We start from the raw sequence: 18,891 nt of genomic DNA, 5'->3' as shown, positions 1-18,891 counted from the left end.
GCATTCATGGCCCTAGGCATGGGGGCCAGCCTCCAAATCCCCACTCCCTAGGGATGGGCAGTCTCCTCCCACACTAACCAGAGCCAACATGTCAACAATAGAAAAATGGTAAAAAGTGTGACTTCATGGGCTTCCCTGGTGGCGCAGTGGTTAAGAGTCCACCTGCCGATGCAGGCAACACGGGTTCGTGCCCCGGTCCTGGAAGATCCCACATGCCGCGGAGCGGCTGGGCCCATGAGCCATGGTCGCTGAGCCTGCGCGTCCGGAGCCTGTGCTCCGCAACGGGAGAGGCCACAACAGTGAGAGGCCCACGTACCGCAAAAAAAAAAAAAAAAAAAAGTGTGACTTCCGAGGCTATGTTATAAAAGACATTGCCGCTTCCGTCTTGCTCTTTCCTAGATCATTCACTCTGAGGGAAGAGAGCTGCCGTGTCTTTAAGACACGCAAACAGCCCTGTGGAGAGGCCCAAGAGGTGAGGAGCTGAGGCCTCACTCCAAGAGCCGGCATCAACTTCTCAGCAACATCAAGAGATCCCCAAACAGAACCACCCAGTCAAGCTGTTCCTGAATTCCTGACCCACAGAAATTAGGTGAGCAGTCAATGCTTACCCTTGTCGTCAGCGGTCCAGTGTTGGGATAATTTGTTACACAGCAATGCATAATACACTGGGTTATATATTCCAACTTTGGGAGTATATGCCAGAAAACCTGACCAAGACTTCAGCTAGGAAATATGAATGTAAAGTATTTAGTGCATCCTGCCTTTTTAGTGGGAACAGATAATACTTTCACTATGAGTTAGAAACAGCAGGCCGTAGACTCAGTTTGAGAAATGAAGTATAAGTATGGTGGTACAGGCCAGCTCCAAGAGTTGTAAAATGCTTAATATATAACCTACAGCTTAGAAACGGTGTGTGAAAGTTTTCTGATTCAAAAGAAAGCAAGCCAGCACTTACGGAGATATTGTGATTTTAGTGTCTGTGTCTTGCTCAATTTTTTTAAGGTTTCTTCCTTCCTTACCAATAAGACGTCCTACAAAGTTATTATGGGCTAAAATCTTCAAGGGAATCTCTTCTGTGCTGTAAAGAAAGAAAAAAACAAACCAAAAAAAAAAGGCCATCAAATCAGGGTAAGTAAACCTACCGTAGGGTAAAAAGACAATATTCATTCATTAAACATTTACTTCCTACCTACCATATAGGAAGAATTCTGCTAGGTATAGTTTAAAGCTTGCTGACCATTAGCCTACATTCTAGCAATGCATGAATAGAGGGGGTGAAAAAACACTGACAAGTATTTGGATAGGAGTTAATTTTTAAAAGTTTTCTTTTATTCATCTCAGGGAATGTCTTCCCAAAATGGATTCTGTTAGCCCTTTGAAAACACCTTACTCAAACCCATATTCTGAAACCCTGAGTACCAGAACACCATGTACAACTTCAAACCAGTGTGATTTCAGAATAATTTTAAAACACACTCCTGGGGGTAACATGCACAACTTATAGAGGGAAACAGAAGAAACTCAACAGTAGTTACACCTTGGGGGAAGAGTATAAGAGCAAGAAGGGACGGCTTTCACTTTTCATTTTGTACCTTTCTGAATTTCCAAGTCATATACGTAGCATTGTTTAAAATGTCATTGGGGTTATCTGAATGGTGGGCTTTTTCTTTACTTTTCTCTGTACTAAAAAAGAATGTTAATCTTATAATACAGCAACATATAATACCTTATAATTAAAATATATTTCAAAGGTCCCTACAAATTAAATGCTAGTCATTAGGTCCCCAAGCTAAGTCCAGCATCTTACTCTGGATCCTACTTTCAGCACACCACTGTGCTGGACGCTACAAGCAGCAGAGAACCCAACCTCTGCTCAAGGTTCCTGTGCAAAAGATATTTAGAGTTTCAACCTGAAACGCTCCAATCAATCTCCAGTTTACCGTAGCCCAAGAGTAGGGATTTCCCCACCTCCATATTCCCTGCTGCCGCAGGGTAGGCTGGGCAGACATGGACAGAGCTCCAACGAGCCCCACGTGAAGGAGTGAGGATTTGGGGTCCCTGCTTTGGGTAAATCCTGGGGATACTTCTTGGACCTTAGGTGAGCTTCCTGTGACACCCAGCTGCCTTCTTTTACAGCTAGACTTTCTCCATTACACCACTCACAACATATCCAAACATGAATGAAAACAAAGTATTTAAAAGACTTATGCTGTATAACAAAATCAACAGTGCCAACCCTCTGTCGCTCTTTGGGACAGTATTTCTCTTTCTTTGTTGGCAATTCCCAAGAACTGTGTCACAGAGTTCCAAAATAAGACAGTGTAAATATCAACCTCCTCACGGGGTAATCCTCTTTACTCACAATTTTATATCTTGAGCTTCTTTATGCATAATCTCCAGAATAGACTTACAAGCCGCAGAAGTGCCCTCAGGGGTAGAGAGAATAGTAATTGACTTCTCAGCAGCACCTGCATTCTCTTTACGATGGACATCAATTCTTCCGGTGGGCACAAAGAGAGAGGAAAACAAGAGCTGTAAGCATGTATTCACAATAGAGTCTGTAATTACCAACTTTGAAGTCACAGCACTTCCGGGCAAAGAGTGGATGACTCACTCCCCTCAAAAGCATCAAGTCTCGATAAGCTGTCACCACGGATGAGACCAATTTTTTTTTTTTTTTTTTTTTTTTTTTTTTTTTTTTTGCGGTACGCAGGCCTCTCACTATTGTGGCCTCTCCCACTGCGGAGCACAGGCTCCGGACGCACAGGCTCAGCAGCCATGGCTCACGGGCCCAGCCGCTCCACAGCATGTGGGATCTTCCCGGACCGGGGCACGAACCCGTGTCCCCTGCATCGGCAGGCAGACTCTCAACCACTGTGCCACCAGGGAAGCCCTAGACCAATTTTAATTTAATTCCAGGAGTACTCCCCTCTCTTTGCTCACGCAGGGGCATCTTTTCATTCTGCCCAAGCTGAATGTGCTTAATTTTCCTTTTAGGTGCCACAGGTCAAACATCTCACATCCGAGAGCCTGGGTTCAAACAAAAGGCTTTCTTCTGCTCTAAAACCAAGGGGGACGGGAACACAAGCCAAGAGGACTGGAGCTGGAATTCCACAAGCCAGGTGGAACTCCTGATTCTATACTGTATGTCCACCACCCGTCACGCGTGGGGATTTCGCTCCTGTTTCCTCTGGCAGGGCTCTTTCTACGTTTTGCCTCCTTGAGAGGGGAAAGTGCATAACCAATAGTGATGATGGGAATGGAACCCAAAGAGGTGGCAATTCCACTTCAAAGAAAAGCAAATGGTCAATAAACACAAGATGATGTTCCACCTCACTGGTCATTAAAACAAGGTGTCATTTTCTTCTAGGCCTGCGAGCATGTTAATGGATGAAATCAATTGCTGGCAAGAGGATGCGCATCTGGGCATGGCCACCCTTCTGGTTCGGTGCAGAGTACAGAGCAAACCGCCAGGACCTATCAGAGCTGAGCTGCTTATGATCTTTTTTTTTTTTTTTTTTTTGCGGTACGCGGGCCTCTCACTGTTGTGGCTTCTCCCGTTGCGGAGCTCAGGCTCCGGACGCGCAGGCTCAGCGGCCATGGCTCACGGGCCCAGCCGCTCCGCGGCATGTGGGATCTTCCCGGACTGGGGCACAAACCCGCGTCCCCTGCATCGGCAGGCGGACTCTCAACCACTGCGCCACCAGGGAAGCCCTGCTTATGATTTTTTGACCTAAGAATCCTACTTCTCGTAACGCCTTCTACAGATGTAGTCTCATACATGGGCCAAGACGGGTGTTTTTCACCCTTTGCAGTATTGACCTTTCGGATCAGACTAGTGCTTTGCTGTGGAGGCCGTCTCGTGCCTTGTAGGGTCCAGCAGCATCCTGGCCTCTGCCCACTGGATGCCAGCAGCAACCCCTCTCATCCAGATGTGACAAACAAGAATGTCTCCAAACACTGCCGAACGTCCACAGAGGGGACCAACACTGCTTGAAAGTCACTAGTGCGGGAATGTTCACTGCAGCACTATTTGTAACAGAAAGAAAGTTGGAATCACCTTTGAAATACCTCTCAGGAAGAAACAGTTAAATAACACTACATCCATACTATACAGCTGTTCGAAACCATGGGGTTAAATTACAGGTGCCAACATAGTTAGAGGTCCTTGATCTTATGTGGAAAAAAATGCAATACATACCATGGTATGATTTCTCATTTAAAGCTACACATGTTAGTAGGTCCAAGGAACGAGTCCTGTAAAGACTTATCCCCAACTTAACAATGGTCACCTTGGGGGTTAGATGAAGATTAGCTCTTTGTTTTTATTTTTTTAATGTACATACTTGTACGTTTTGAATTAAATACAAAAATAAGTCTTCTGTTTAAAAAGTACAAGAAAGAAAATCAACTATCAAAAAAAAAAATGTGTTCAGGGAAAATTAAGTACTGGTGAGTTTCCTTGGCCACTCAAACACTAGATGAAGAGCTGTGTAACTCACGGTCATGAGAAGTACCACTTCATCCTGCCAATAAAATCAAGGCCTGGATTTCATTTTCCTAAATGTCTGATTGAAAACTGAAGATTTATCTCAGAATTAAAATCTGTAACTAAATATTAGGGCAATGTAGAAGTGAAACCAATAAGGGATATCTAGAAATAACCAATTAAAAAAGTATCTTAGATAACAGTTCTGATCTCAGGAACCATCTTTCCAGTCACTGGTTTCAATCCCCCATCACTGTAAGTATTGTCTCTCTTCTAGTAGGTAACATGTTAATCTCCCTCCTCCCGGTTTACTTTCACCTGCTCACTGTGTTAAGGATGACTAAACTCTGAGGTCTGAGAGAAGGTGATGTTGCTTTACAGATTAGGGTAGCCCTGCGAGGCCATTCCAGAAATAGAAGATCTGATAATGACTAGTTTCAGGGGCAAGAGCTAATTAAATCCGCTGGCAGAGCTGCAAGTGAATCATCGGATGCAACAAAAATTGCTTCCCTTCCCTCTCCATCCTCCATCTTCCTGCTTAAATAAAACAAACAGTGAAATTTAAATCACAGAAGCTCTTTCCCCCTACAAGGAAATGAGTAGCTTTAAAAGGAACAACTTTAATCTGCCATGTGACAAGGAAGGTAAACCACTGAATGATCAGTTTCTGCAGGTAATGGGGCATCAAGGGAAGCAAGAAGCCCTTAAATTTTAATATTAAAACCAGGCAAATTTAAGATGAAAACCGATTAGGCTATGGTTCACTTGTCTTCCCCACACTCTACATTATGAAGTCAAAGCCACTGAGTTTGCACAAAGGTAACCAGCACCCAGCAACTCCTGCTTCAAAGCAGGGGAAGGCAGGACCAGATGTCACTCCACAGGGGAGTGGGTAGCAACCACCAGTAGACACAGTTCGTTTGTTTCTGCGTGAGAAATGAGTCAGCCAGCTCAAGGCAGGCATGGTGCCTGTGATGAACATGGATAGCCTCTTAAGCCTGTTGGAACAAACACATAGGCAAGATATACACAGCACAAGGTACAGTCACACTTTCTGAAAAAGACTGCTTAACTCCTTGAACCACACAAAATAATAATTTTTCTTACTAAATTTAAAAAGCAAAATGATCCACAGTCATCTCTGTAGCTGGCCCAGGGGCCATTTCCCTACCCTTTCCTATAGAATGACACAAGAGAGATTTGTACACACAGCCTCTTCTCCCTAATACATCCACAGTTCTTCAGGAAATATGGCAGCAGCTGTCCCAGAGGTGTGCCTGGTAGCAATTTACATAACTAAGGGTAAGGACAGAGTTCATTACCAAGTTTCTTTGGGTCAAAATCTTCACTACAGCATAACAGGATGGTTACTAAAGCAAACAGGATGGTTACTAAAGCAAAACAATGAATATATAATCACTGGAGCTTCAAAATTGAGAAAGTACCTTAGATATATTTTAAGCGCATTAAATATAATTCACATAGAGTTATTTCACTCATTTGACAAATATGAGACCCACCTACATATAAGGCAACATGCCCACCACTGGGGCTACAGTGGTAAATAAAAACAAATAGCTCCTGCTTTCTACTCCTAAAAAGTTAGCGCCAAGGTTTGATGGAGAATCTTCTAATTCCTTAAAATCTGCAAATTAAAACTATCAAACAAAAGCCTAAAGAAACAACCATTCTAACTACATGGCTTAAACACAGGATAACTATGGACCATAGCTGAATGATTCTTCACTGAAGTAAAGCAAGACTGAAAAACTATCTCTGTATTGGACCCAGAAAATTACTTCCAAAAGCACCGAAGGCAGTTATCACTGAAGGTCAGAGTGGAGATGGGGGAGCAGAGAACCTAGAAGCTGCCCTTTCATTTATCAGGGCCTCCCTCATCAGGAGTGGATTAAGTATCATTTGTTTTCCATTCATATGTGAAAATCTGAAGTTCCCTTTGAGATTAAGGTTTAGCCCCAGGTTTATATGAAATGAACACGGGAATTCCCTGGTGGCGCGGTGGATAAGAATCCGCCTGCCGATGCAGGGGACACGGGTTCGAACCCTGGTCCAGGAAGATCCCACATGCCGCGGAGCAACTAAGCCCGCGCACCACAACTACTGAGCCTGCGCTCTAGAGCTCTCCAGCCACAACTACTGAAGCCCGCGCTCCACACCAAGACAAGCCACCGCAATGAGAAGCCCGCGCACCACAACGAAGAGTAGCTCCCGCTCGCCGCAACTAGAGAAAGCCCACGAGCAACCCACTGCAACCATAAATAAACAAATACATTTATATTTATTATTAAAAATAAAAAGGATATCAAATCACAAAGATTTTCTGGATTCCCAAGTACCATACAAGAAGGGATCATTACCATGTTCAGAAGGACACAAAGTACCAAGACAACCCACTCTGTTATTAAGATCCAAAGGGGAAAGCATGAAGGCCTCGCCCACACTCAGGAATACTCACTTAGACTGGGTCTGTTTCGTAATGTTCCGAATGGTAGCACCTTCTTTTCCTATAATGGCTCCAACGAATTGGGTGGGAACCAGCAGACGTAGAGGCAAGTCGCACGGTTTCTGCTTGGACATGGATCCTGGAGACCCCTGCCGCGATGAGCCCCTCTGCCCAAACCCACGGCGACCTCGGGGCTGCTGCGAGGGGTTCTGCTGGGCAGCCATTTCGTCAGGGATGTAGGCCACTTTCAGTGTGAAGTTCTCCAGCTGGAATCCATTCAGTTTGTCTAACGCTCTGAAAGTTGACAAGGAGCAGGGGGTGGGAAGAGGAACCGAGCTATAAAACAAACCTTTCAGCAAAGCAATACCCACCTAATCCACTCAGGATTACTGGCTCTAAAACTTCTGAATAAAGCCACTGAAGAAGTAGCAAACCCAGAACACATAACACTCCCCACCCCGCCACAACCTGCACTTTTCCTTTGAAGGACACATAGGAAAGACCAACAAGTTTCCAAAGGGAACATATTTGCCATCTACCAATAAAGTAAAAAAAACACTTTGCCGAACCCTGACTAGGGAATTCCCTGGTGGTCCAGTGGTTAGGACTCGGTGCTCTCACTGCTGAGAGCCTGAGTTCAGTCCCTGGTTGGGGAACTAAGATACCACAAGCCGCATGGTGCAGCCAAAAAAAACTCAAAACAAAACAAAGAAACAAACAAACAAAAAAGAAAAACAAAAAAAAAACCCCCACTCTTGACTAAGCTATTACTCATAAGGTCAGTAACAGCCTATGAGCACCGGCACAGCAAGAGAGGAGTGGGCAGTCCTCATCCTGGCCAGTTTTTCCAAATCAGAATGGAAAGGATGTAACGAATATACACCTCCCTTACTTCAACCTCTTAAATACAAATATTTAAAATATTTTAAGAATCAAAGGACATGGACACTTCCCTGGTGGTCCAGTGATTAAGACTCCACGCTCCCGGGCTTCCCCGGTGGCGCAGTGGTTGAGAATCTGCCTGCAAATGCAGGGGACACGGGCTCGAGCCCTGGTCTGGGAGGATCCCACATGCCACGGAGCAATTAGGCCCATGAGCCACAACTACTGAGGCTGCGCATCTGGAGCCTGTGCTCCGTAACAAGAGAGGCCGCAATAGTGAGAGACCCGCGCACCGCGATGAAGAGTGGCCCCCGCTTGCCACAACTAGAGAAAGCCCTCGCACAGAAACGAAGACCCAGCACAGCAAAAATAAATAAATTAATTAATAAACTCCTACCCCCAACATCTTAAAAAAAGAAAAAAAAAAAAGGCTCCACGCTCCCAATGCACGAGGCCCGGGTTTGATTCCTGGTCAGGGAACTAGATCCCACATGCTGCAACTAAGACGCAGTGCAGCCAAATAAATATTTTTAAAAAAAAAAAGAAAAAAAGAATCAAAGGACAAAAATCTCTAAGCTACTCAACGGAGATGGGTAGGATTTAATACTCAGTTAATCAATCACTATAAATTCTCAATACCTATTATGAGCCAGTCCCCAAGGGAGTAAGCAGTCTTGCCCTTGTGGAGTTTATGATTTCATTTGGGGCAGAGAGACAGGGGTGGTAGTGGGCCAGAAAAACCAAATGAAGCTGTTTTCTACCTCACCTATCTAACCGTCCATCCATCCATGCATCCATTCATCTATTTTGAGAGTTTACTTTTGTTTTGTTTTTCATTTTTGAAGCTTATTATGGAAAAGTACCCAATCTTAAGCATACATCTCAATGAATTTTCACAAGGTGAACATGCATATCCAGATGCAGAACTAAGACACACCAGTGTCCCAGGAGCCCCACCAACCAGTACCTTCTTCCAGTAACTGCCCCTCCCCTAGGCTTCTCACACCATAGATTAATTTTGCCTGTTTAAATTTCTATATAAATATATATGAGTAGACATGTAATCTCTCAGGTCTGGCATCTTTTACTTACCTTGTTTACAACAGTCATCCAAACTGTTGTGTTCTAGCTTACCTACCTATTCTAAAAGTGAAAAACTCAGTAAAAAGTGGACAGACGATATCACCAAGGTTTCAAAAGCACACACAGACATAATCCTAATAATACACACTCCCAGTGCACAACAAAATTAAAAAAAAAAAGGCGTCACACTTTCTCTAGGTTTACTCAGATTCTTTGCTCAGATGGTGCTCCAGTGGGCCCCGAGTTCAATTCAGGCAGGGAAGAAACACAGGCATGAAATGCTCTCTGTCTAGTTGCTCAGAATGATCATTTCTGGTTCACATACTGCTTTCCTTATCTGGAGATCTTTCCATTTTTGACTTGGATGGAGAGGGTGGCGGGGGGAGATAGTCCCAGCACCAAAAAGGGTACCAAAACCATGAAACTGCACGGCAGACCCAAGCAACCAGACAAGGCATACCAATGTTCTTAGGACCCAGAATCCTGCCCTTTCTCACTCCAATCCCCTGTTCCATCACTGTCCTACAGTGCCTTGCACACGAATGAACTCTTATTAGAAAAGATCCTAATCATACAAGAAAACAAAGTATCAAGATATTTCTGTCACCATCACCAACCCTCCAAGACCCTTCCCAGAGTAACTGTTAACTGTGATAACTTCTGCAAACGGACCAGTTCTTTCCATATGTTCACACAGGTGTGTATGTGTTCAGTACCCTCTTTAAAAGCGTAACTGAGATCATGATATACATAGTCTTGTGACTTGCTTTTTTTCCAAATACAATACATCTTGGGATATTTCCACGTGATTTTTGTATCAGAGGGCATTCTTTTCTAATGTATATATAACTGAATCACTTTGCTATACAGCAGAAGTTAACACAACATTGTAAATCAACTATACTTCAATTTTTAAAAAGTAGCTAAAGATGGCATTCTTTTCATAAGCTTCACAGGTGATTGCAGGCACACAGCAAAACTTGTTTTACCAATGCCCTGATACAAGAACCTTAAGTTAACACATGTTCCCTTGCTTCTTCCCTCTCCTCTTTTTTCTTAAGGAATATGTAGATTAAGGGCCCTAAAATATTTTGGCTATTTCTAAAGGAAGACAACAGCTGAGAGATTTTATTAATATCAATGATGTATATTTATTACAGGAAGTTGGAATTACAGAAGTTTCAACCAATTAGATATTCGTTCAAAGTAACTTTTTTTTTTTTTTTTTTTTTGCCTACCCTAGGCCGCTTGTGGCATCTTAGTCCCCCAGCCAGGGATCGAACCAGTGCCCTCAGCAGTGAAAGCACAGAGTCCTAACCACTGGACCACCAAGGAATTCCCCATTCAAAGCAACTTTAAACCTTTAAAAGCCCAAAGAAACAGATCATTGAAGGTTCTTTCAGAGACATAAAGAAAGCCAAGCCCAATGTAGGAATCAACTATACCTACAGGCATAAAAGGCAATACAGTCCATCGTAACTTCCTTTCCCACTATAAAATTGAGTACTGCCAGCTTCAGAAGAGGGTAAGTAAAGTTTGATTCTGGAATTAAGTCAGTAATGTTACCAAAAAAAGTAATTAGCTTCTTTCTTGAGTGAGAGAGGCAGGCAGACAGACGTCCTTCTCCATGGGAATAAACAGAGATAAACATGTAAGTCACCAGATCCTTTTATGTATTCTGGGGCTATCCAGATAAGGTCATGTGTGTCCCAAGAAACAGCTCTCTCAAATTGGCATAAACTGTAATTCCAAACGTCACTGTGCTGCTTTAACAAGATTTCTTGGAGGGGAAAAGAAAAGGTTCTCTCACTTGGGAGGTCAGATAGCACAGGGCTCCAGGACCCAGTGCGCAGTCTGGGTCCCAGAGGCTCTAAGCTCAGGCTGCTCCTGTCAGAGAGCAGACAGCACGTACTGTGTATATCCCACTGCTACTGCCAAGGAAGCAGGGTTCCCAACCCCTCAGCCCACAGTGCTCCAAACCTGGACACAGCTGGCTGAAGGTACAGGAGTAACTTAACTGCAAGCAATGACTTTCTCATGACTGAAGATTCCAAGTTTCTGAATTTTAAGTCAACCACTATAACCTTTCTATGCACAAAGCTTAATATTCAGCTATACCATTTGGTGGTCTGCTGAGTTCAGGGGAAACCTTAATAGTATTTTCACCAATCCTACTGTACATGCAAGACGTGTGATCAACAATTGTCATCATAATTACTCAAAACATATGCGTTCAGCTCAACAGAACTCAAGGATGTTTACCCCACATGTGTATTACTCAGGATGCTGTTTCTCATCATTACTTGACTCTGCTCTGATGCAATTTTAAGAGTCATTCTCAGAAGATGGTGAGTAGTTTTGCTAGCTGGTAGCTCTTAATTACATTGCTAAGTTTATTGGGATAGATCACAGTGTAGGACTGAAAGGGCCTTGAGAGAAAGAATAAGTAGTTTATCTCAAGGATGAGAGAGTAAGAAGAAATGAGACCCAGAGAAGTTAAATTTATCCAATGGTACACACATACAGAGCTGAGCAGTGAAAAAGAGACCCAAATTCTAGCCCAGCTTGAAGACTAAGTAGCCATGGAACCCTGGAAAAGTCATTTTGTTGTTTGGCATTAGCCTAGATTTATGGTCCCTTTCAACTCTAAATTCCATGTCTAAAATCTCTTTTTCTTATTCCTAGACCTCACTGCTGGGTATATCTCATAGATCCTAACAAAATGAGGCTTAGCCATTATTGAAAAGTCATACCATTCCATTTTCTCCTTGTACCAAGAATAAGAGGCTGAGACATACAATTCAGCAATAATTACCAAAAGCCTGATAATACCACTGCAGGGATGCATCTTAAGGAAACAATTATGGACAAAGCCCATATATTTACCTACAAAAGACTTCATTACTAAACTAGTTCTAAAGGCAAAAAAAACTGCAAACAACCTAGATGCCCAGTAGAGGACTTAGCTACATAGACTGTGGTAGGGATGAAATACCAGATAGAGATTACTAATAGTATAAATATAGCTAATGCAAAGACAACCTGCACAACTCTACAGAATGATCTTTAGCATTTTAAAAGTTGTAATGCATGGACAAAGTCTAACAAACTTGATGGCAAATTTCACAGTGGTTATCTCTGAATGGCAAAACGGGCAACAAATTTCTTTGTCTCACTACCTGCTCTATTGTTTCTTTTTCCAGAATAAATCTTCTATTTACATAATTTTCAAAGCTTAAGGGTAAATATTCTCCCTTTAGCCATCAGCCAAGTTGTTTCAAACACTTCTGTGTGTACCCAATACAAATCTTCAAGCTGATATGAAAAGATATGCAATAATAGCTTCAATATATAAACTATATCCCTATTCCCCAACAAAAAAAAAACACACACCAGAAATAAGAACCCCCTGGACAACAAGGTCCTACTGTATAGCACAGGGAACTATATTCAATGTCCTGGGATAAACTATAATGGAAAAGAATATAAAAAAGAATATATATATATAAAACTGAGTCACTTTGCTGTACAGCAGAAATTAACACAGCATTGTTATATCAACTACACGTCAATTTTAAAAAATAAAAAATAAAATAAAATGCCAAATTTATCTTTAGAAAAAGCTCCTCAGATAATAAACAGCCCCAACTACAAAAAAAGAAAAGAAAAAAGAACCCTAAAAAAAGAGAACTAAATACCTACAAATTCTGAAGGGTTATTTGTCACCCATTACAAATCTTCCAATGAATACTGTCTTTGTTATCTGAGCATCCGTGGAAGATGGAAGGAATAGGTATTCCAGAGACCCAAGTCTCTCTTGCTTCCAGGAACAAGAAACACTAAATACATACTCCTGTTTTTTTGTTTTTTAATAAAGTTCTTTGATCTTTTTTTAAATTCATATTTTAAATTTATTTTTAAAAATTTATTTATTTATGTTTGGCTGCGTTGGGTCTTCATTGCTGTACACGGGCTTTCTCTAGTTGTAGAGAGCAGGGGCTACTCTTCGTTGTGGTCTCTCTCATGGCGGAGCACGGGCTCTAGGCATGCGGGCTTCAGTAGTTGTGGCACACGGGCTTAGTTGCTCTGCAGCATGTGGGATCGTCCCAGACCAGGGCTCGAACCCGTGTCCCCTGTATTGGCAGGTGGATTCTTAACCACTGCACCACCAGGGAAGCCCCATACTCCTGGTTTTAATAATTTATTTTTTAAGTTTTCATTATTTTTACTCATGTATTATTTTAGTAAATTAGTAATTTGAGGCTTGAGATTAAAGCAAATGCATGCATTTCCTAGTAATATTGGCACTGTTAACTTTTGATTTTTTCTTAGCCACAAGGTGGCAGGAATTTCCATGTTAAATTCTTAGAGACATAGCCTTATTGAAGAATCCTCTTAAAAGTGTCATTCATAGAGCTTAAAAAGAGGCTTTTGAACTAGGTCCCTAACTCCTGAGGGTCAGTGGCCAGTCATCTGAAATGAAGTATCCTGTACAATAACGGGGTGTTATCAACAGCAGTGAAAAACGTTGGGAACATGTGTAATAGTTGCTAACTTAGGAACTCTTACCACCTTCCCATTTTACACATAGGGTTGAATTAAGACAGTTTAACTTGACCAGAGCCACAGCTAGAGAAGTGGCAACAGGAAGTCCATTCCATGGCATTGGACTCTGGAATGTATCCTCTTAATGTCCACACTCTACTCACTCCTGCACAAGCACATCCCAGTTACAGAGATGGCCACGTAACAGATGCTACAGAAAAAAAGAAGTCAGCTGAGAATGTCACCTCAGCCCTTAACACCTGAAGAAGTGAGCTCTGGATAGCTGCAATGGAAAAGGCAAGAAGAAACCATGCCAGGTTAGTTCAGGCCACAGTCTTGCTGGAGCTCAGAGAACAAGCTCTCAGGGTTCAGCAGAGCAAGGCCTGGACGGACCGGCCATCCCCAGCTCAAGCCAAATCTAGCTGTTCTTCAGGTGCCCAGAAGCAGTGGGTTGAACAAGAATTATTTACAGTAAATTATTATTTACTGTAAATTATCAAATTTATATTTGATTAGACCACTGTCTATAAATATGAGCATATATGCATGAATATATTAGTTTCTTGTCAGCCCTCATCTTGTAGCTGAAAAACTGAAGCTCAGAGAGGTCAAGATTACAGTCAGAGCTGCCTGACTTCAGGGTCCATGCTTTCTCCACTACATCGAATGCTTCTCAAATAAAATTAGTTCTCCTCAAAGAATGAGAATGCACTTCACATCTTTTTAAAAAACGTACTAGAAAACTAATAGTTTTCATAACATTGTAATCAAAATTGATCTGTCCATTCTTTAAATCTATTAACTTTCTCTGAATACTCACTTATTTTCTAATAATTCTCTTTGATCTTTGGAATTCTTGAGAGGGAGAAAACCCAGTATTCCTAGAAGGAAACTCAACTTGGACAGGAACTAAATCAGGTAATCCCTCTCCAAATACTTTTCCAGCACTGGAAGGCACATCCTTGAGGACAGAGACTTTGCCTTTATTCACTGGCAACTTTTGGTCAATAATTGGTACTCAATAAATGTTAATGGGTTGACTACTAGAATGAAGGACATGATGATTTTTCATTCACTGAAATGCCCAGTTTATTTGTTTAGATTATAGAACTGCCTAAACTACAAACTCCTAACAGTCTTTTCATCCCTCCTTGTGATCAACAGGATCCTGACAAGCTCTAACAATCACTGCGAAGTGCTTTTAGAATTAAAATGTCTCCACATTCAGCTTGCTGTCATGCTGAGAGTACCTTCAGCAGTCTTTCTGCCTTGGCTAGCAGTCTGCCCTTCCCATGCCTGTACTCTTAATGCTTCGGAATTTTTACAGGGGGTTGTGGGTGCTAAATGTCAGCCAGTCCGCACGAAGGCTCACTCCAAACATCTGCAAAGCTATGTAGGTATGTCTCCAACATGCACTCTCCCGTACAGCTGTGTAACTGCTAAATGAGACACCTCCCCTCTACCCAGCTAGCCTCACATAAACTGTCAAATAACACACCTGGGACAGGCCTCTGACAATCTCCAAATATCCTTGGGTTTATCATGCTGTCCCTTATCTCCCATCTAACAGAGAGTTGGCTCTACCAAGTAATATTTATTACAGTCTTTGTAAAGACTAACACATGTAAATGAATGGAGCCCCTGTGTTCTCACTGCTCACTTTTACCCCCAATCTACTTCGGGTAAAAAATGTGAACTTTTCTTGTTATTCCTCTTATATCATGATTGAAGAATAAAGTTTGTAAGAAATCAGTTTGTTTTACAACATATACCACAACTTCTATAATGTCCTCACATAAACTGTTAACATTTTTAAAATAAATGAATGATATAAACAGAAGGAAAAAATGAGTATTTTAAGATATATTAAGAGCCTCCACAGACATGGAGATCAGACTTGTGGTTGCCAAGGGGGGTCGGGGGGAGGGAGAGGGATGAACTGGGAATTTGGGGTTGGTAGATGTAAGCTATTACATTTAGAATGGATAAACAACAAGGTCCTACTGTATAGCACAGGGAACTATATCCAATCTCCTGGGATAAACCATAATGGAAAAGAATATTAAAAAAAGAATGTAGATATATGTAAAACTGAGTCACTGCTGTACAGCAGAGGTAGTACAACATTGTAAATCAACTATACTTCAATTTTTTAAAATTTAAAAAAATATATTAAGAGTCTCATATTAAAATATTAAAAGTGAATCTCGAGTCTTGCTCCTGAGAAAGAAAAGTGAAATTAACATAATTAGATACTACTTCTCACCCACTTGATAGGCAAAGTTTGATAAAGCCCTGTGTTAGGGAGAGTTAAGGAGAAATGGACTCTCTCACAGTGCTGACGGGAATTTAAACGAGTTCAAGCTTTAGGAAGGATAACTCATCAATATCCAACAACATTTTTAAGATGCACATCCATCTTGACTCAGCAAATCTACTTCTAGGAATTTAACCTATGGCTATACTCGCACACTTGCAAAATGACTGCAAAAGGGATTCAATACATCACTGTTCATAACTGCAAGAGAACTAATAAAAATCCAATTTGGGAATAAGTCATTCCATATCCATACAATCAAATTCTATGCAACTGTAAGAGATATATTTACATGTATCAAACACTCAAATGTTATGGTATCATCTGGGTAAAAAGGAGGAAGAATACACACACGTACTGTTCTTCCATATGGTTATCTACAAGGAAGGGAACAAGGTAGGTGGGGAACAACGCTGGGAGGAAGATTTGCACTACATACATCTTTAGACCTTTAAAATTCTGAACCATGTGAATATTACCAATTTAAAAAATAAAGTTCCACTTGTGTTATGCAAATTTCCATCTCTTTCCCACCCCCATCTTTCTTTTCATAGTCCCTCCATGCGTGGGTACTGCCTTTGGTAACCTGGCTCTATTCCCACTCTTGCTGCTGGTTTTGCCCTTCCCCTTTAGGGCTCAGGGTCAGCCAGCATGGTCCTTCTTTTCCCACACAGCACAGTCTGTTCCTGTCTGCACCTTAGCTGGCGGTGGTCAAAATTCCCATGGTCTGCTGACACTCAGCACTGCTGGGCACCTTGCATGCCATCCCTCCATGTCTGTGTTCTGAGCATATCAGTCAAAAGCAGTATTTGTGGGATCCTCATTTCCTCTCACTAGTGGTCAATCAGTTCATTAGATTATTCCCAAGCCTACAGAATTATCTTTTCCTAGGGAAGATTTTTTTGATCTGTGAAACTTTGCCTATTGCGTCGGAATATATTTTCTTCCACCAAATTACATTAACCCCCACTTCTGCACACTCCTAAATGACAACAGTAATCAGAAAAATCAGCGAACAAGAAAACTTAACATTTAACACTATTGTTAGTTTAACCCATGATAAACTTACCAGCTTTGGGCAAAACAGCAACAATGTATGTTATCATAACCAATAATAAGGAAAAAAGTCTTTAATGTAATTTAGCAATGATACCCAGACCCAGAGCTTTTTGCAAACAGGATGCAATTCAGCTTCATACTGTATCACTATATTCTTGGCATTAAAGATATACTGAAAATGTAATAAAAACTTTAACCAATGTAGGTTCTTATTAGACATTCAAACTTAAAAAGAATTGCAAGGTCAAACTTTGCAAAATAAAGTTTATGTCTGCTACCCACCAGCCCAAAATATAAGTACTATATTTAACCTAGTCATACACAGAGATTAAAAGTTTCAAACTGCTTACTGTCTAGCTTGCTCCTTACTGGAATAGGTTACATTAACGACTGCAGTTTCCGAGTCAGTGTTCACTAGAGGAAGAAAAAAAATGAAGAGGAAAAAAAAGGTTAGTTTTCTTTCTTCTTTCTTCCTTTTACAAATTTGAAAGCAATTGAGAAGACATGTACCTTGCTCACAGCTTTCCACCACTCCATACTGGACTAGTAAACTATCCAGCACCTATCAGGAGGGGGAGAGAAAATTACAAATTTTCAATTTCCCACGTTATTAACAAGGGCAGGAATAGGTTTTAAAATCACAAAGTAATTGTGATGGAAATGAGTCCCCCGCCCAAAAAAAAATAACTGGGGTTTGGGCCTACAGAAGTGAGGGAAGGGCCCCATAGGGAGCATACGGTGGGTTTTTCTCTTCTGCCTCTCCCGAGGCCCCTGACTTCGAGCTGATTTAACCAAGAAGTACAGGGGCTCAGCAAAATATTCAAAGCTACAGCTGCTGGTCCCTGAGGCTGGAGGACAAAGAAGCATGTAATTCCCATACACACACCACCAACACATCATCACACTTCCTCCTTGTATAGCAAGTCACAAGACAAGGGCCCACGTTAAGTTTTATCTTTAAGATATTCCTTTTCAAAGAACTTCCTTTTACAGCTGGAACAGATGTATCAGAACAGACTACTCTCAAGGCAGGCTAGCAAAATGAAGAAAGATATTCTGCCTGGAGTCTTGAACTAAAGACTAATCTAAGTGGTTTATCAATTCTTGGGACAGTAGAAAGTATAAAAAGAAGTGAGTCTGTGCTGTCAGTCTTCTAAGCCTACACTGAGTTGGAAAAAGTACAGTTGGAAACTGTCTATCGTTCCCGTAGCTGCATTACTGCACATGCATGTTATTCTAATGAAAGCCTGTTAAAACAGCAACTGAATTTTATTATAGTATAAACTGCAGGTGTACATCTCATCCGTATAAACCAAATTCAACGATCATTCGCTTCCAAGAACTGTAGGTTTTTCTTGAAAAGTAAAACAAAATAAACTTCTATTAATTTATAGTGAACCATTTACTCATCAATTTAATTGCAAAATTTGAAGGACAGTCCCTTGAGAATGTTTTCTGGCCCCCAGGACACAATAAACCATTAAGAAACTCACTAAATAAGTTTTTATGGTAATTTCCTACTAAACTTTAAGCAAATTCTTCTAAAGCAATGCTTATCCTATGTGGTAACTTTCAGGCTTTTATTTTGTCTGCTGAGTCCAGACTGAAATCTATAGCAAGGTTTGTCTGGAGATGAACTTTTTATTTATTTTTTTTCCATTTAAAATAAGGTTAACACCTATTTGTGAATGGAATGGTTAGTATTTTCATAGGTAAGTTCTGACATAGGGAATTTCCTGTGGGTGAGGTCTAGAAGCACACTGATCCTTGTCTCAAATTACAGCTACTGCTTAAATCATAAAGCTTAATTTTTTACTTTTAATTCAGAACACTTAACTGACTACATAAAATTTCATTTGTCTGTCTCAACCATTAGAATGCATGCTCAGCATAAACAGCAAGTTTTTGTTCACTGTACTAGCCCCAGCACCTAAAATATACAGGCAGAAAAAGACATTCAAATAGTTCAAAAATGAAGTGAAACATTCTCAGGAGGAAATACTAGTATAGCTTATTAGGAACAGTACTCTTTATAACAGTGCTCACCTGTTT

General features: G+C 41.2%; 1 protein-coding gene across 1 annotated transcript in view; it reads right to left on the bottom strand.

Moving 5' to 3' along the window:
- IGF2BP3 (insulin like growth factor 2 mRNA binding protein 3) overlaps nt 1-18,891 on the bottom strand; it is a gene marked incomplete at its 3' end in the record, with an annotated part of 144,972 nt that overhangs the window by 18,697 nt on the left and 107,384 nt on the right. Inside the window, exons 4-8 of the mRNA XM_081243701.1 lie at nt 17,350-17,401; nt 17,190-17,253; nt 6,966-7,247; nt 2,363-2,497; nt 956-1,078 (exon numbers count right to left, since the gene is read on the bottom strand). Of these exons, the coding sequence (XP_081099827.1) occupies nt 956-1,078; nt 2,363-2,497; nt 6,966-7,247; nt 17,190-17,253; nt 17,350-17,401 (656 nt within the window). The remainder of the gene's footprint in view (nt 1-955; nt 1,079-2,362; nt 2,498-6,965; nt 7,248-17,189; nt 17,254-17,349; nt 17,402-18,891) is intronic.

Source organism: Mesoplodon bidens, assembly GCF_964165515.1.
Source record: "Mesoplodon bidens genome assembly, chromosome: 9".
Classification (NCBI taxonomy): domain Eukaryota; kingdom Metazoa; phylum Chordata; class Mammalia; order Artiodactyla; family Ziphiidae; genus Mesoplodon; species Mesoplodon bidens.
This window is presented reverse-complemented; position numbering and strand designations above follow the sequence as displayed.